At 44.1% G+C, this 18699-nt stretch overlaps 2 protein-coding genes and 1 non-coding gene across 4 annotated transcripts in view; 1 reads left to right on the top strand and 2 right to left on the bottom strand.

The window, feature by feature from the left end:
* Positions 1–1658: 1658 nt before the first annotated feature.
* On the bottom strand, positions 1659–5442 carry LOC102297534 (E3 ubiquitin/ISG15 ligase TRIM25). Its single transcript, XM_005937471.2, has 2 exons — positions 5387–5442; positions 1659–3625 (listed from the first exon to the last, which is right to left on the bottom strand). The coding sequence occupies exon 2, from the start codon at positions 3616–3618 to the stop codon at positions 2044–2046; it is 1575 nt and encodes a 524-aa protein (XP_005937533.1). The 5' UTR covers positions 3619–3625; positions 5387–5442; the 3' UTR covers positions 1659–2043.
* A 3130-nt stretch (positions 5443–8572) lies between these two features.
* Positions 8573–8664, top strand: trnar-ucu. Its single transcript is given in 2 exon segments — positions 8573–8609; positions 8629–8664. It is a non-coding gene; the product is annotated as a tRNA-Arg (tRNA).
* A 3454-nt stretch (positions 8665–12118) lies between these two features.
* Positions 12119–18699, bottom strand: part of zfpm1 (zinc finger protein, FOG family member 1) — a 104683-nt gene continuing 98102 nt past the window's right edge. For both annotated transcript variants that reach the window (XM_005937468.2, XM_005937469.2), the window contains 5 exons: positions 18129–18231; positions 17722–17970; positions 16486–16719; positions 16157–16399; positions 12119–15881 (listed from right to left, as the gene is read on the bottom strand). In XM_005937468.2, coding sequence (XP_005937530.1) covers positions 13237–15881; positions 16157–16399; positions 16486–16719; positions 17722–17970; positions 18129–18231 — 3474 coding nt within the window. In that variant the 3' untranslated portion in view covers positions 12119–13236. The remainder of the gene's footprint in view (positions 15882–16156; positions 16400–16485; positions 16720–17721; positions 17971–18128; positions 18232–18699) is intronic.

Here is an 18699-nt window from a genome sequence, read left to right as displayed (position 1 = left end):
TCGGAGGACCCTTCACGTCAATTCCCCACGCGAGGGGGTCCCTGCGCGCCCATAAGTGCAGCAGAGGGAGCCTGACCATGCGTCACACGTTTGACGAGTTGGGAGTGAGAACGTGTTGTCACTTCAGTCTTCAGCACTTCCTCAAAACATGAAGAAATCCTTTCTCCTTACAAATATGTCTGCCTCAAGGTTTTATGACAACATGATTCTTTGATTAAAATTCATTGTTTACGTTTATTGGTAAATATTGACCCTTGAACCACATCTTCACACTTCAACAACACTGATACACACTGGGAATGTGTATGCCAGTGTTGGTGGTCATCTGAAGTTCACTGTACAGATAAATCCTGTGAGTCTTTGGCACACCTTTGCGTTCATTGAACGTCTTCTTCCTTTTGATCAACTGATGGTCAAGTGTGTGGTGTTCCTGTGGATAACCAATCCTCCTGACATCACCACCGCGTTGCTTTTATAGGACAATATGTGAAAGGAAAAATGACACAACAGCAACAAAGACAAAACAATGTTTACAATTAAATACATGAAATACTTTTAGGTTCATGGTCATTCAGCTGGCCAAAGAACCCATCTACTTCTACAAAAATGATAAGGCTGTACGGTGAGTGATGGCTCAGATTTTAGTATAAAAATGTGAATTCTGTTTATTTGCCAAACAGTTTTCTTCTTTTAAACAGTTTTTTTTTTTGGCCGATTTAAAAACATTTGGTCTGATAAAGTTCCTCAGCACTGTACATAATCAAAACTAACAGTCAAATAAAACTATCATGACTTTTATAAAATTTTAATTGTACACATTTTCAGAAAAACACAAACTTGTCATAAAAACCATTTTAAAGCACTTTGGAGCAAAGTTTCTGACAGTTTGCTTTTCCTTTAGTGTTTGTAATGTGCCAGTTCAGAGGATGCTGTGGATGCTGGCAAATGTTATTTGTGTTCTGGTTTGTAGCTTAACCATTTTTGTGCTTCCAGTTCCATTTCTCTATCGCCACTGAATTTATTTATCTGTGACGGCTGGAACAGAAGTGCTGCAAACAGACTTCCTTACAACTTCTTCCCTTGCAAAAGGACATTTTATTTGCAGTTATTGAGTACAAGAAACTTCATCAAGAGTTGCTGAAACAAAGCAATTCTTTTTATTTGCTTCTCCCAGATCACAAACCTCAACATATACATGAACAGGATGGGACAATTAAGTAAATAATAAACTAAGAACCAAACAGAACATAGAATAATAATCAAAGATTCAGATTCTACAGAAATTCAAAACTCTGGCTTCATGACCCAGGACACACCACATATAGTCGATTATTTACACGCACACACACAAAGAATCCATATTTTTTCCACTTTTCCCTTTTCTGTGATGTTTAAACAGTTTTAACTTCCTAGGACCTGGTGTCTACATATGTGGACATCACATTTTGGGTCGTCTAGGGTCCGGTGGCGCCAGTGTCCGGCAGCCTCGCCTCTGTCAGTGTGCCCCAGGGCAGCTGTGGCTACAATGTAGCTGCCATCACCAGTGTGTGAATGGGTGGATGACTGGATATGTAAAGCGCTTTGGGGTCCTTAGGGACTAAGTAAAGTGCCTTGAGGCGACTTTTGTTGTGATTTGGCGCCATATAAATAAAACTGAACTGAATTGAATTATACAAATACAGGCCATTTACCATTTACCATTCAAAATACCTTATTTTGCTCTACAAGGGCCAGATGTCCACTTACGAGGCCGTGATACTGCAACTGTTCTATCAAAATTTAAATGTCCTCATATGTGGATCTCATTTTCCTCAAAAACAAAAAGCAGGCTAAAAGAAAAAAATCACGTAATTCTTTATTTTACATTCATCAGGTCCCAATCACCCTAAATAGCAAAGAGAAATTCAAAATTAATGCCATGATGGAGTTTGGGTCTTAGGAGCTTAAAGGAACTGCTTGTACATCATAAAAAAAGATTATGACACAAAATCTTGAAAAAAGTTGATAAATATGAAAAAGGTGTGCACATCATTATCATTCTGGTTATTGTATTACGCAGCCGAACCCACCAGTGTGGATGTTATTACCATCATTGGAACAGGGACTGAAGAACAGGTAGAGCTTCTCAGTGAAGGAGCAGTCAGAGAAGGAGTAGATAAGAGCTGCAGTGCTGACGTCATAAAAGCAGACCAGACCCTCGTCGTAGTGGACGTACACGCCCACCTTCACAGGCTTCGACCTCAGGGACAGGTGGACTGCCGGCTCCGTGGAAACTACATACCCATCAGAGCACAAACATAAAGTCCAGAAACCGTTGCTAGAACTCAGCTGGACTTGTCCTTTCACATTATCCTTCCTGGTCACTCCTAAAGTCCACGTAGACCACTTGTCAACCTTGACCTCAAAATAAAATCTTCCAGAAGAGTAACCCAGATTTGATAACACACATCTACAATCATTCCCTTTATACTGGGGGGGTCTGGGGTGAACCGTATCAGGATCAAGCATGGCATAACATCTGTACCACTGGACTCTCTTCAGCTCGTCCTCAAACAGACTCTTCATCTGGTCATTTAGCTTCTTCTCCACCTGACTCACAGCTCTCACCACCATCCCTTCATATGAAGGTGGATGGATACTGGTGTTGGTCCAGTCTTTAGTGGGTGGAACAGCTTTCACAGAAGAGAAGTTGTGGATGAACTGGAGGTGGTCTTCTGAGCTTGAGAGTTGCTCCATCTCAGAGCTTCTCTTCGTCAGCTCAAAGATTTCCTGCTCGAGCTCCTTGATGACGTCTGCAGCCTGTTTCTCTGCTGTTCTCTGCTTCTCTTTGACCGCCTCTGTCAGCTCATTCAGGCCTCTCTCTATAGACTCCATCAAATCAACAAAGAACTGAACACCCCCCTCCAGCTCTCTGTCTGCCTCTTCCTTACTGAGCTGCACAGAACGTTTAACCTCTTGAATCTTCTCCAGTCTCTTCAGGATCATTCCTTGAATTTCAGCCTGTGTCTTCACCAGCCCTGCCTTCTTCACTTTGTATTCCTCTTTCAGAGGAACAACATCATGGCACTTGTGGTCTGAAACAGAGCACACAACACAGACACACATCTGATCGGTCTTGCAGAACATCTCCAGCGGTTTATCGTGTTTTGAACATATCCTTCGTTCCAGGCTCTTAACAGGGTCGATCAGCTGATGTCTCTTTAGGCCTGAAACAGTCTGATGAGGCTGCAGGTGAGTCTCACAGTAGGAGGTCAGACACACCAGACAGGACTTCAGAGCCTTCAGTTTGGTCCCAGTACAAACATCACAGAGAACTTCTCCTGGTTTAGCAGACTGTTGCTCTGATCTCCTCGTGCTGCTGCTGGCTTCCTGCTGAGCTGACAGCTTGAACTGAGCAGCCATCTCAGAGATGAAAGTATTGACATGGAGCTCGGGTCTTGTGTAGTACTTCCTTTTACAGATGGGGCACTGACACAGAGGACTGCTGTTCCAGTGCTGAGTGATGCAGTTCTTGCAGAAGTTGTGTCCACATGGTGTACTGACTGGATCTGTGAACACTTCCAGACAAATGCAGCACAGAAACTGGTCCTCAGACAGCAGACAGCTGGCAGCAGACATGTCCACACTGGGAGGATAAATGGAGAGAAAGGAAAAACTGTAACTGCATTATCGTTCAATAATTCAGCTCACAAAAGTCAGACAATGTGTGGAGGCTAGAATTTACTTGATTTCTTTGTTAGGTTTTCTTCCTCCTATTCACCTCTAATTTTGGAAGTAGAAGTAGAAGTACAAATACTGCTGTTAAAAAAAAGTAATCTAGTAAAAGTTTAAGTACTGTTGTCAGAGTCCAGGAGGCCATTTATACGAACAGGGAACGACCATCTCTAAATCGAGGAGGGGCCTAAGGGTACATCTGTCATGATCTTACAATGCTGTGATTGCAGCCGTTCCCCAACTCTCTGTGAATGGGACTCATGGCCATTGACCAGTGGTTGTTGACTAATAGTCACGAGAATTTGCATTTTAACGATCATCATAATAATGATGAAGGAACTGACCTCCCAGCCCATTGTTCCTTCAGTGGGCTGGTTTCAGTCACTTGGATGAGTGACGAAACGTTTCTCCCACTGAAAACGTCCAGATGAACAGAATCAACTTTTGGGGAGTCTCACGCTGTGAGGTGTGGTTCCTAGGGGAGGAACCACACCTCACAGCTGGTCTGGGCTGCCGTGTCGCTGCACCCCCTTTCAACTGACGGTGCCGATGCACAGGATGGGGGAAGGGGACAATCCCCAGGTCTTCCTGGAGACCTTCCAGGCCACTGCAGAGGCATGACAGTGGCCTCTGGCGGAGTGGGCGCCACCACTACTACCAATACTGGCGGGAGAGGCTCAGACTGCGGGACCGAGTCTGCCGCCGACGTCGCGGGGGAACTGTCTGCTGAGGAACAAACCTATTTATCATGACTTGACACAATATCTGATTTAAAAACATGAGGACTTACATGTAAGCTTTAAATTTCCAGTTAATCAAACCTCACTGAGCAGTCCTTCCCTTTAAATCTACCTCTCTTCTTCTTTCTCCATCTCTGAAAGAAGTTAGTTCTCTTTCTTTTCTCTCTCTGTGAAATACAGCAGCTGGACCTGTAGGGGCCATTTTTTTGTGTTGTTACCTTATGTGTACAAATAGGGGTCACCTTTTGTGTTTTACAGTTTGGTGTGTTTCTGGGAATGTATTTAAGGTAGATACAATTAGCGCCAGGTGTTACTGTTCGGAAAAACCACACAGTTTGTGACCACTGTTGTGATAAAAGACGTTGGATAAAGAGAGCTGTGCAAGAACAATTATAACTGATGGGATACAATACAAATGTTAAACAGACTAATTAAACATGAGCAGCTACAATACTAAATAATCTGAATCAAACAGCAAAAGTGTCTTATTGAAAATCATTCCCACAGAGGAGAGCTGACCTCACCTCACACACCCACTACCTTTTTAAAGCTCCTCTGCCAATCACACAACGGAAGGCAGCAAACTGCCAGGTGACACTTCTTACAATAGAAACGTTGTATTTGAAATTACCTGCCACTTAAAAAGAAAGTAATTCCCTCATGTGCACTCTTCTTCAGTAGCTCGATGCTGAAATACCGTAACTTATGGACACCTGCAGTTGTTCCGGTGTTTGCGGCACGCATCAAAAAACACTCAAGTCAAGTACAGATACCTGAAAATTGTACAAAATTCTAATTTTTTATAATTTTCCCACCTTTGCTTTTGACAGCAACTGAGAGTTTAATTTGACAAGACACAGCACAGAATAATAAACTTGAATTTTGCATCATTGCTGAATTTTCAATCCTTAAATTGAATCTGCTGCACTCACCGCTGTTCTGTAGAGGCTTTGCTGAGAAAGTCTCTCTGACTGACAGAGACACTTGTCTGCAGCCACCTGTTGGTCTGATAAACCCTCAGTTTCATTTCAGGAACATGACGTTGAAGCTCTTCTCCTCTTACAGCCGATTAATCCAGCTCTGTGCAGGGGCGGATCTAGAGAAATTTTCTTAGGCTGGCATGGAAAAAGTATTTTGGAAACTAACTGCACCACATGCAGCACTATTAGTTCTCTCAGTCTCAGAGCAGCATTTCTAATTTTGATTGAAAGTGTCAGAGAAAACGGCAGCCTCGGATATTAGTTTACAGAGGCTGTTAGAATTATATGTGTAACGTTAAAATGTTGGTGACACAATAATTTCATCCTAATGGTACTGACATATTCATAGGGTTCATTTTTGAGACAATATATCATGAGGTCGTCATGATTTTGCAAATATCCCACCTTGTAGTGCAGTTTGCACAAATTGTTTTAAAAATGCACTCAGCCTACAAACATTACTGATGAGTCAAGATCTGCACAAAGTGACAGAAACACTGAAGCAGCTCCACATTTTATTCTTATTGTCATGTATGTCCTATTTGTCAGGTGACAGAAGAACCAACACAAAGCTCAGAGAGTAATGGTGACACAAGATCACAGGTGGAATTGGAGGATGACTTGATGGTTCATGACTGTATTTGAAGCACATGTGTGACTGCATGTATGTGGAATGTCTCATTGTTATTCATCAGGTGACAGAGGCAGCTCTGCCATGTTGTAGCTCAGAAAGCTCTGAAAGAAGCTTCAGTGCTCTCAGAAGACCAAAAACATGGCTAAGGTCAACAATGACTCAAATTTAAACAATGCTGCTGTGTGTCCACCAGGAGACACTGATGTAAAACCAATATGCCAGCAGTTTATCTCAGTTAACGAGAGGAGCAGGCATGTGTTTGGCTCCTTCACATAGTGGACATTGAGTTGTTGTGGGACACCAGTAGTCCGTGTCTGTTGCTGTAACAGTAGCTCATGTTGAGAATAAAAAATCCCAGCTCACTGAGTTGATCGGGGCAATAGTGCCTAAAATGTTACATAATTTTGCTGAGAGATCTTTTACTTTGTGGTAATCTTAGACGAGTAGTTTTATGGACAAAAACCAGCAGGTCACTCAGTGTTTCCTTAGTGCTAATGTGTCAGAGATGTTGGTGTAATGTAATTGAAGTAATGTTGTTAAGTCCTTCAAGTCATATTCTTTTATTGTCACGACTGTATTTGAAGCTATTTTTATTTTTGTATGATACCTGATTTATATGGAATATGGCTGAAGTAAACTAAAGCCTGAAATACTTAGTCAGTCATTTGTTTAATAGTAATTTAACATTATATAATTCACATATAAAACTATGAATTGTAATTTTAAATGCCTTAAAAGCATGTAGAATAGCATGTGTAGGCAAGTATAATTCTCCTTTTTTTTAATCAAGAAGCAAAGACAAAAAGGAAAAAAAAAGAAACGGGGCAGAGGTCGGTGGTTGAGTCATCCGTCCCCACCAACGCCAAAACCAAATCTACACCCTTGCCAGGAAGTATAAAATCCAGAAAGCTGCACAACGTGTGGTGGCTGTCAGGAACAAAAATGTAAACGTAATGTTTGATGATTTGTTGGGTTAACCCTGTGAGGTCTAAAATATAATTGGCCATTCTAAATTTAATCTTACATTTGTATTTCATCTTCAGATGGTTTTATTTTATTTCATTTCATCGTATTTTGTTTTACCTTGCCTTGTTTGGTATCATTCTTTTCAGCTCAACCTCACATGTCTGAATTTGCAGTTATTTTTTCACTGACATACTGTGTTGACACAAGTGATCCGAAATCACACGAAAAAACATAAACTCCTAGTCGTTATATATTGTTTTACTGTAAAAACTTATATTTAATTTTAATTGTTGCTGAGCTCAAAGTGTTAATGCCACCTTATTTTAATTTAATAATTTTAGGGTAGATCTGCCCTCGAGGCCACAGACCTGCACACGTCCATGTTTGCTAACATGAGTCCACCTGCACTGGCTGTGAAATCTTGATCTTTTGCTTCCACTCAGGGCTCTGTGGTGCAATGGAGAGCGCGTTGGAGTTTTAGAAGAGCAAAGAGGAAGTAAGTCAAAGGTTGTGGGTTCGAGTCCCACTTGAGTCAATTTCTATTAATTAGCACTTCATTGGTTCAGTGATGTGAAAGTGCCTTACCAATACTGTCTAACTCACCCTCTTTAGATCTGCCTGCAGCCTTGTGAACAGCCAATCATGTTATACACCTGACATGTGACTCATGTAGCTGTTTCACTTGGCACTGCTGAAGATATGTGGTACAGTCACTGAGCTTCCTTTTTAATTTCAATTAGTCAGCTTAGTTAACCACTAACAGTAAATATGTATTTTACATGTAAATCAGGAGTTGTGTTTTAAAACTTTTACACATTTTCAGAAAAACATATGACTGCATCTACTTTTAGATCATCCAGGGACCCCTTATGATTTGTTTCTATGTCCAGTTTATATGTGGAGAATCTAATGCATCAGCAGGGGTGTTGACTATCTTAATCTCAGTTATCTAATGAATTCATCATATTGACTCATCTCTAACACAGAGTAAAACTCTACAAAAAGTTTTTCTCAAAGTTTCCCAAGCAAGCATTTTGAATCAAAAACACACGTTCCAGTTTCATGTCATTTTTGTACTCCATTTATGCATGAAAAGGAAAAACATAAGCCGCAGTCATTTACACTGGAGCAGAGCATCATGGAGGACAGCCATCTGTGAACATCACACTCTGATTCTGGAGAACTTGAGATGTATATTTAAGGTTTAAAAACAAGTTCAACTGTGCTTCACTGTCAGATTCTATCATGCCCTTCTGTGGCTGCAGGCTGCTGTTTGGGATCATCTCCACTAGAGGGTGTCTTGAGCGAGCAGCTGCTTCTCACCTGCTCACACACAGTTACACACAACAAACATAACATAAAAAACCCCAAACATTAACATTATGTTGGTGCTGGATTTTTTAAAAAAGAGATTTGAAAACATAAGGACGGGCCTTATGTTTCAAATATGAATTTTCAACCCGTACCTGCTCGGCCATTCATACCTCAAAGTAATCAATCAATAGATAAACATTTAAATGACAAGCTGAGCTTCAAAGGGCTCTGTGGCGCAATGGATAGCGCGTTGGACTTCTAGCAAAGAACAGACGAAGGAATTCAAAGGTTGTGGGTTCGAGTCCCACCAGAGTCAATGCCTGTAATTTAAGTTCTATTAATAAGCACTTCAATTGATCAGTATTGGAAAACAGTTTTATTAAGGTGGTCAGGTCAAACACAGACCCATCACTCACATAAACAAAATCATTGACAGATTCTATCACGCCCTACTATGGCTTCAGGCTGCTTTTTGTGATACCCTCCACTAGAGGGCATCTTCTTAGTGGGCAGAATTACTCTGCTTTATATACAAATACTATATTTTATGTGAAATTAACAAACTGTTAAACAGAACCTGCAAAGTAGAACCTTTGTGATTTACACAAGCAACTACTAAAGCTGCCCCTAAAAGTCGAAGAAATGCAATCACACCAAAGAGAGAAATACAGCCACACTTCTCATCAGTGTCTCTCAGAACTTTTTTTTATTTCCCATGCATAGTTTGGATGAGTGTAGTGGAACTGAAATGAAAAACATGGACATAAAAGTGTTGACATTCATTGTGATTTTCTCCGTTACAGACATCAAAGAAATCATTAAAAAAAGGTTTACAATTAAACAAAGAAAGGTTTTATTCAAGGTTTAAAATCTTTCAGAAACGTCCTTCAAGGTAGAGCTAGGATGCATTCTGGACGGGAAAAAGTGCCGTAAAACATAAATACGTTACCAAAAAAAAAAAAAAAAGCAGCTAAAACTAAAACATTCAGCACGTTTTTATACTACAGTGCAACGAAAAGGCGGCAAGATCTAAGGGTGGTTTCTCAGCACTCAGTTCCTCCATTTGTAACTAGGTGACATGACTGCAGCTACCAAAAACCTTTGGTGCCAGGAACGTCTTTCAAGGAACTAAAAGGTCCATTAGATCATTGGGTTTCTGCATTTCCACTGTGGTGTGAGGACCTGTGACGATTAAGAAAGTCAGGCCTCTGCATGGACGCAAGGAAGCTTTTACACGTCATTCCCCAAGCTGCAGATTATACAACGACGCAGACGACAATGGCATGTAATGTGAGGGACAGGGGACTGCATAACAGCAGTCAGCGTTGAAGAGATTCAACGATACTGCTGTTGCTCGTGATTTACAACTTTGCAAACAGTCACTGAAGGCATGAGCCGAGAAATGCTCGACCAAAATGAAAGCAAAATGATTTTAAAAGCTTTTGCAGATGCTGACATAGACTAGCTTAAAATGTTAGGAATAGTTGACCAATCAGAAAAGTTCAGAAAGCAACTACCCAACCCCCAAAAAAGCTCAGGAATTTTTTGGGGTGGGGCTACCTCCTGAACAGGGACTTTCAGAGTTTAAAAAAACAAACAAAACCCCTAGAACTTAGACCCTAGTCCCAACAGTGAAAACACCCTGAGCTCCTCCAAAGGTTCCTGCAAAGTTCCTGCAGTGAAAAAGTGGCTCACGGCATGTTCTTCTCTCTACTTCGGGGTGGCTGTAGCTCAGGTGGCAGAGCAGGTCAGCCACTAATCAGAAGGTCGGTGGTTTGATGCCAGGCTGCCTCCTGGCTGCATGCCAAATATCCTTGGGCAAGATACTAACCCCGTGTTTGCCTACTGGTGGTGGTCAGAGGGCCCGGTGGCGCCAGTGTCCGGCAGCCTCGCCTCTGTCAGTGCGCCCCAGGGCAGCTGTGGCTACAATGTAACCGTTGCCTGTGTGTGAATGCGCTATACAAATGCAGGCCATTTACTTTTAAGACCACAGCAGTGTGATGAGTCTGGTGCACTGGTGCTCCAAGCTAAACAGGAACAGGTAATGTCTCCTAAATTTAAAAAGAACTGGAATTATGAAAAATTTATCTATATGATATAATCTTAAGTATGGAAACCACCGAGTCGGTATACGTATCCTTTAAAACTGCGCTGGTCGATCATTTTGTTCTACACTGTGTTATGTTACTGTTTTGGTCCAGTGTCTCTGAAACAACATCTTTAAAAAAACAGAGACCAACTACAAAAATGTGGATATTTAGAGGCAAAAAAAAAGTTTCTGAGGAGATTCTGAAGAAGAACACAGCATAAAAAAGGGTTCTGCTTTTAGTTTTCTAATCTTGCTGTGACTGCAGGAAGTAAATAACTGCTTTGCCTTGTTTCTTACATCTTTAAAGGTTACTTATGAGAATTTTCCAGTGACCTCTGACCCCCAATATGATGCTCCTTTAGCCCCTTTACACCCCCAGGGTGTGGTTAGGTGCACGTTTTCCCCCTGAATTTGTAAACAGCTGAAGATTCTTAAAACCAGGTGATCCACTGCTTCCCTGCAGAAAAACCCCTTCAGTGTGGATGGACGCACAAAAAGCTTTCTTGGTGATATTACACCTGTTCCATTAACATCTTTGCAGCTCCCGGGACACCAATCAATCGGACCAGGTCCAAATTCTACTACTGCTTTAGTTCCACATACGTGGACTTGTGTCTGCGTTAAATGCAAAAACACAATCCAAGTGCTGTTAAGAGCATGCCAAACCAACAAGTTGGCAAAATAACCACAAGCTTAAAGTCATGAAGAAAACCATGTAAACACGGGGGATCGTGACATTAAATGGCTCCTGAATTTCTGAATGAGGCCCATTTTCAGTCATCTGGAACCGTCTGCGAGGGGCCGAAAGCTGCATCTTAAAAAAATACTTAATGCGTGGACGTCAGGATCACAAGACAGACTGTATATAAAGATGGACAACTCACACTGTCAAAAAAGTAAAGTGAAATTTGGCTGAATATTTAAGGAGTCTGTGAAAACCAGGGATGATTTTAGCTCTATTACTTTACATTTAGATTTGTTTCTTGAAGACCTGGCGGTGGGGTTAGTTAACAGTCTGCTATTTAAAACTGTACTTTTAGTGTCGCTTGAAAGTCTGAGTCGGTTTTAATGGCTCACAATGAAAAGAGCTAAAATCCTGAGAGATGCTGGGGGGGGGGGGGGGAAATAAACGCTGTGATGTAGATGCAGATTTTTACCCCTCGGCATCTACAGGTTAGTTTGCATCAAAGTCGGAAAAATAAAAAGTAATTCACAGTTCTAGGTAACACTGTATTGCAACTGCAACAGCAGCACGGGAACATCTGGTGTGTCTGTGCACAAATGAGACACATACACACACCACAGCCACAACATATGGTTATATGTGCTTACTTTTCTTTTGTGAGGTCTTACACCAACATGTGACTGTTCACTGTTTTGCCTTCATTGCCGGAGAGAAGTACAATCGTAATAATAAATATGCCTTAGTATGAGAGTGAAGTTTGCAACAAATAATTAAAGCTGTGTGTGTGTGTGTATCTGAAGACAAACGTCTTACTGAAAATGTGGATTTTCGTGTAACCTAAAAATGTGGAAAGCTTCGTCACTCTCACCAAAGTGTGAACGCAGCAGCGTCCAACGAGCTCCCTTCAATGTTCGGACGTGACGGTCTGGAAACAAACAGCTGTTCTGCACGAATCGTGGGGTTAAAAACAGAAAGACAAAAAAAGAAAAGCTGTGCTGGTTTTCAGACGGCATCGATTACAGCCCACATTAACAGAACGAGAAATACTAACATGATAAAGTTCAGTGTGATCCCAGTGATTACTGTGAAAAGATATTACATATCTACACTTAGAAAATTCACTTCAACACACCCAGATCCAAACAGTTCTTTCCACCAGTATGAAAAATATACAAATAAAAAATACAAATACTCTCGGACACTAAGTAGGTAGTTTTCTGTTGACATGAAATCAGTGATGACTAAAAGATAAATATTTCACATCTTTTTTCTTCTTCCTTGCATTTTTTTTACAGAGAAAATAAAAATTTGTGTGTATGAAAGGAAAAAAAAGTCCCATTTTGAAATATTATCCTTCAGTAATAAGTAACATCATGATAGCACATATCTGTGTGTCAGCTAAAATGCCTCAGCTTCTCTAGTAAGCAGAAAAGAGCCAGTGTTGAACCCAAAAGCATAGAATTCTTTTCTTTTCAGACATCATACACTATGCACAGATAATAAAAACATCAACAATGATCAAGTCTTTTTTTTTCCACACAAGAGAAATGATTCCTCCGTTTAGGTCTGGGAACGTAAAAGAGCTCAGGGGGCGGGGAAACACTGGAGATGCACTATCATCATCATCATCATCAGTCAGAATGGAATTACTGCCATGAAAAGCTCAGTTCAGAGACAGAAAAAAGGTTTTGCTGACATACATCTATTTAGCGTCCCATAATAACACTACTGTGAGGCGAGGGTGTGGTAAGTGTTGAATCAGCGACTGGTGTACAAAGAGTGATCTTCGGGACGAGGGCACACCAGTGTGCAGGTAGCATGTGTCTCAGCTCTTAGTGTACTACACACATTGACCCAAAGGAGGAATTTCAGTTTCTGTATGTGAGTAACACCACCTGGGAATTCTGCTCTGGAGGAGCCAGGCATCAGGCCTTGCCAGGTGAGTAACAGTCATTCACTGTCATTCGTGGTGATGCCAGCCGAGCACCGTTTTGGCACCTATGTGGGACACTGGCGGGGGAGGAGGAGGACCCTCTGAGCCATTTAAAACTTAGTGAAGGAAAACTTCCGCTCAGAAAGATGAAAGGGAAGGGAAAGATCAAAAGTGTCTTAGCTCACTTAACGTGTTCGGCACTGTGGGAAGAGCAGTAGTATTTCTTGTGAGCTATGAACGTGGAGAGGCTGCTGAACTTGATGTTGCACAGCCGACAGAAGCGCGAGTTACCGTTCTGCACAGGGGAGATGACTGGGGTGGTTTTAGGACTGACGCTGGGTACAGGGATGTGGGAGGCCACGGTCTGGGCGGCCTTGTCCGGAACGTGTGACGATCCCAGCTTCTCCCTCAGGACCTCAGGCACAGGTGACAAAGTCAGAGACGGAGCCCTTGGGGGAGACACAGGCAGAGGAGAACTGGCTAACGGTGATCCGCCCCCGGCGGAGGGGCTGCCGTTCACCAGGGGCGAAACAGGGGAAGCGGTACCACTCCTACCCTGCCCGTTGATGCTGTCTCTGTGAACTCGAGAGACAAGTCTGGCCTGGTTGGTTGGAGTAGCTGAAGTCGCTGCAGCGGCTCCATCCCTGGGACTCAGGCTCGGGCTGCGGCTCGCTGTTCTGCCCAGATGGGGCAGAGTCTCCTGGGGTGGCTGAATGGTTACGACCAGCCCGTGGGTAGTCTTGAAATGGTCCATCAAGTCACCAGCGATGGGCCTGTTGGGACAGTATGGGCAGACCATCTGAGCAGAAGCCGTGACCACGCTTTTGGCTCCAGCTCCTGGAGAGGCTGCAAGTGTGGTATTTGTATGCGAAGGAGATGCAGCATCCGAGGCGGGTAAGGCAGAGGTGTGAGGACTGGATGACGTGCCCTGAGCCTGGGCCACCCACTCAGCTGGGTGAGCTTTATTCTCCACAGGGTGCAGGAGATCCGAACGCTCCTGCTGAGGCCTGCTTTTTGGAGAGGTGGAGGCTGATCTCTTGAGCCTGTGAAGCTGCTCCAAAGTGTGGGGTTGGAGGGTGGTGGCAGGGCAGTAGTATGTTTTATGAGCCAGGTAGTTCTCAATACTGTTGAAACTGATGCTGCAGGCTGTGCACTTGTGGTAGTCGGTGAGAGGCAGGGCTGGGAGAATGCTGCTGCCGCCGCCGCTGCTGCTGCCGCTGTGCCGGGGAGCCTCTCTGAGACGGGGCCTCTTGCTCAGGTCGATTGGGCCATCTCCTTCGGGACTTGAGCCACCTGCACCACTGGGAGAGACTTCCTGCTTTACTACCAAGCCCAGAACCGAGGGGGATGGAGCAGAGGCGGCGGCAGTGGCTGCCGCTGCTGCTGCTGCAGCGGCAGCGTTAGCTAACGCCTCGGTTCTTGCCATGTGAATCTCATACATCTTCTTTCTTTTGCGTGTTCGGATGGGCTGCGGAATGAAGGCGGCTGTGTTAGTGGTCTTGGCCATGTGTACGGCTCTCTGGTTGGACGGGTCGTGGCGCGACGCACAGTAGAAACGTTTGTGGACAGTGTAGTTGTCGTGACGGCTGAAACGGATGTTGCAGGCTTCGCAGAAGGTTCTGTTGGGATCGTCGTCAAGGTCCTCTGTGGAACCGCTAGCAGGACTCTGGCTGCCTTCACTTGCTCGTCCTCCTCCGCCTCCTCCGCCTCCTACACTCGTACCAGCACCTTCCCCTTCAGAAGAGGACGGGACTCCCTCTGTCCCCGCTGGAGGTTCAGTCTTCACCTCCAGCACCCTCCTGGATTCTGCTGCTCCACTTCCTGCAGGAGGTTCGGAGTCAGACGGCGAGGCAGAGGCGGCCCTACTTGATGCTCCGCCCTGAGGAGATGCAGATGAGCCGCGTGTCCCAGCAGAAGGCGCGGCGGCCGAGGCTGTGTCTCTAGTCAATGCGGGGCCTGAGGCTGAGGATGCACCTTCGCCTTGATGCCTGCTTGAGCAATAAAGCCTCTTGTGTGCATAGAAATTGTTGATGTTATTGAAGGTGATATCGCACTCGAAGCAGGTAGCTCCTTTGTGAGGTGGAGTGGCTGTTGCCGTGGGTGCAGTCGGTCCAGAAGGAAAGAAGGCTGCGGCATTGTTCTGGGCGACCGTCTGGCCCTGCTTTAGGCGACTGTGGACCATCTCTGACATTTTAGCCAGGATCTCCGAGGCCTGAGGCAAGATGGCTGCCTCGGGGTTAAACATGTACTGAGGCAGGAACAGCGCTCCTCCTGGAACAACTGAGCCTGCACCTCCCATATGGGCGGGGCTAGAACCAGGGGTGGGACTAGTGGGTTCTGCCTTCACTGTTGTTGTAGCTGGACTCTTCGGCGAGTTCGATGTTTGGCTGGAGGAGGTCGTTTGCGCCTCTTTTATGTTCCTTCCTGCCTCTTGATCTACCTCCTGTCCACCCATCTCCTCCTCCTCCTCCTCCTCTCCATCCTCCTTAATCTCCATTTTCTGCTCTTCTGTGTCTGAATCTGAATGAGGCTCCTCTTTGATCTTTAACTCCATGATCTGGTCATCAGCAGGACTGCAGTCTCGAGGAGTGGCTGAGCCTCCGTTTGTGCCTGGACTGGATGAAGCTAGGGGTTCCTTCTCCTGGGGAGACGGTTGGGGGTGGTCGACCGACGATGGGGTACTCTGACGAGGAGTAGGGCTTCTTTCAGCTGGGACCCTGACTTCCAGGTGAGTTCGTACATGTTGCTGGAGCTGAGCAGGTGAGTCAGCGTTGTGGCCACAAACTTGACACTTCAGCACAACACCAGAGTCTCCTGGACTCAGACCTTAACAGGAGAGTCAAGGTTAGTAAATTAAAACAGTCGCTTACATTTGAATAGATTATTCAAATTTTATTCAAAATCTCAGATTACTCAGATTAAACATGTCCAAAATTTCCAACAATCTCAGGAGGATTAAAGGACAAAAAAGGGCCAACGTGCCGGCTTTCCAGCAGTGAACCTTTTAAAGTTACTGCTACGTAATCCAAGTATAAAAAATAACAGAATGGGAATAAATAATGATAATAATAAAAATAACAGAATATGACGGAATGACTTACCGATGGACAGGGGTAGCTTAGGGAGACCTGGCCCCGGAGAGTACACCTCACTGCGAGATCCAGGCTGGCAAACCATGTGGCTGGTGACCAGATGGCTGTAGAGGATGTCCCTCGTGGTGGAGACGAAGCCGCAGCCGTGACACACCCCGTTCAGGGTGTCCGTATGGACCTTAAGGTGCCGCTCACAGTTCGCTTTAGTGGTGAATGCTGACAGACAGATGAGACAGACAAATGGACGCTCGCCTGTGGAAGGATGGAGAAGGATAACAGTCAGGCTCAGATGCTCTGACCCTTTGTCTTTTATGCATAGATATAAATACTGCTCTCACCACTGTGTGTGCGCATGTGAATCTCGAGTGAGCTGGCACTGGGGCAGCTCTTGTTGCACTGTGGGAAGGGGCAGATGCGTTCATTGGGGTACGACTCCTTGGGTTTGTCTTGTGGAGGGGAGGAAGCTGCAGCTGGCTGCTTCTGACGGCTGGCACAATAGTACATAAGATGGGCCTGCAGGTTCCTCTCACTACGGTACCAGATCCCACAGTCCTTACATGGGAAAATGTCCTCTGTTCAGCAAAAACAAGTACACACCAGCTAGTCAGTCAAACACAGACACAAATATTGGTTCAAGAACCTGAAAAGCGCTGGTTTAATTAGCAAAAGTAAGGATGAGGTTAAGTTTGCCTGCTACAGTTATACAAAGTTTTCATTGTACTCTAACTGTAATCTCACAGACTTGTGGTTTACAGTTTTGAGATATGTATACATTTTCAATTACTATAGACTATTTCCAAATGTACTCACTTCATTATTTAAACCAGTTCAACTGCTCGTCAACACACCAATATCTAGTCGGCCAATCACATGGCAGAAACCTCATGGATTTAGGCATGTAGCCATGGTTACATCAACCTACCGAAGTTCAAGTATCAGAACCTCTGATTTAGTGGGATTTTCCCACAAAAACATCTGTAGTCTAAAGGGAATCCAGCACATTGTTGCACACATGTCTGAAGGAAAAAGGAGGTCCAACCCGGTACTACCCAGGTGTACCTAATACAGTGGCAGGTGTGTGTGCACACCACAGAAGCCTTCAGAAGTCTCCTGCCACAGAGGCACCAGATCTACCGGTGTGTGATGATTGTGAATTATCTGACCATCAGTCAGACGTCCCCACAGAAGCAACGGGAAACTTTAAAGTGGAAGGCACAAACTTGTCAGCTGGTTTTAAAAGCGCTACAGTGCCATCTTGTGACTGAAGAGAACATTACATTTATATAACAAAGTACATTTCAGTAAATCACAACAGCTGCAGGTACCAGTTTGAAGTTCTCCAGAGGCCTGGTAATAAACGAATCATTTGATTCAGGTGTGTTGACCCAGGGTGAGATCTAAAACCTGCAGGACACTGAGCCTTGAGGTCTCGAGTTCTAACATGGCATATATCTGATACATTTTTGCCTCATTTGAAATTAATTGAAAATATGTATTGTTCTGCAAATAGCCAGCTGAACTTTTAACCACTTAAAATGCTCTTTTCGTGAATACGATTTGAATACAACACTCACTATTGACAACAGCAGTAGCCAAGATTGCTGCCATGCCAGCTTGCTGCGGGAGGAGCTGGATCTCTGAGTGCAGCGCCGCCGGGTACGACGGCTCCTCCTTCACCACAGGTTGTTTGTGGGCGACAAGGCTCAGTGGAGGAGAGCCTTGGGCCACCGGAGAGGAGGAGCCCAGTGGAACAGGAGACACGAACGCCACGAGCCTTTCACCGGCCGTAAGCTCTTTCATCACCTTACAGAACAAGTCCTCGCCTGAAAACAAACAGGAGGAAGTAACAACTGGAAATCTGACAGCATAAAATGCACAGTTGTGTTTGATCTCAGCTTTCTGCTGTTTGATACACAGATTCTGATTTTGAAGGCAGCTAGAAAATAAATATCCTATTGTCGTGCATTAGAAAAAAAGTCACCTTGGCTGTAGATAGAGCAGTTTGCTGCAGAGGCGTCGGAGGTCAGAGGGAGGCGACTAATCCAACAATCTGGATCTTCACACACGATGGTCATCCGAATGTTCTGCACGCACAAAGAACAGTTTTCATTGATCAGACTGATCACAGCCAAGGTTTTTATTCTTGCCTGTCAACCAACACACAACAATCACACACAAAGGGTTCTTGTTATTACTCGTTTTGCATCATAGCAGATCCACAAGGCTGCAACTGAGTGCACCCCTACCGCTGGTCCAGAACGCGTAAATCAAACGTGAAGCATCAAGAATATTTTAGGAAGTTAAACAAAGTAACCAAATGGGTTCATCAAAAGTCCCAAGATGCTGTGTTTATGAGTCACTTTTGTTTTATTTTTTTTACAACTTTTTATTTGTCAGTTTACAGTATGAGAATACAAAACTTACGGTCAGCATAGGAGACATACACAATTCCATCTTCATACATCATGGAAATATTCAATTATTCAGTACAAAGGGAGTACACAACCCATTTTTCCCAGAGCTTCTTGAATTTCTCAAGCTCGAGTCTAAGG

The sequence above is a fragment of the Haplochromis burtoni genome, unplaced genomic scaffold (assembly GCF_018398535.1).
Source record: "Haplochromis burtoni strain Fernald_Lab_line unplaced genomic scaffold, NCSU_Asbu1 Contig_229, whole genome shotgun sequence".
Taxonomy (NCBI): Eukaryota; Metazoa; Chordata; class Actinopteri; order Cichliformes; family Cichlidae; genus Haplochromis; species Haplochromis burtoni.
The sequence above is the reverse complement of the archived record's forward strand: the minus strand, read 5'-3'. Positions and strand labels throughout refer to the sequence as shown.

Coding starts and splice junctions, on each gene's coding strand:
- LOC102297534 (XM_005937471.2), bottom strand. CDS start 3,618: ATGTCTGCTGCCAGCTGTCTGCTGTCTGAGGACCAGTTTCTGTGCTGC.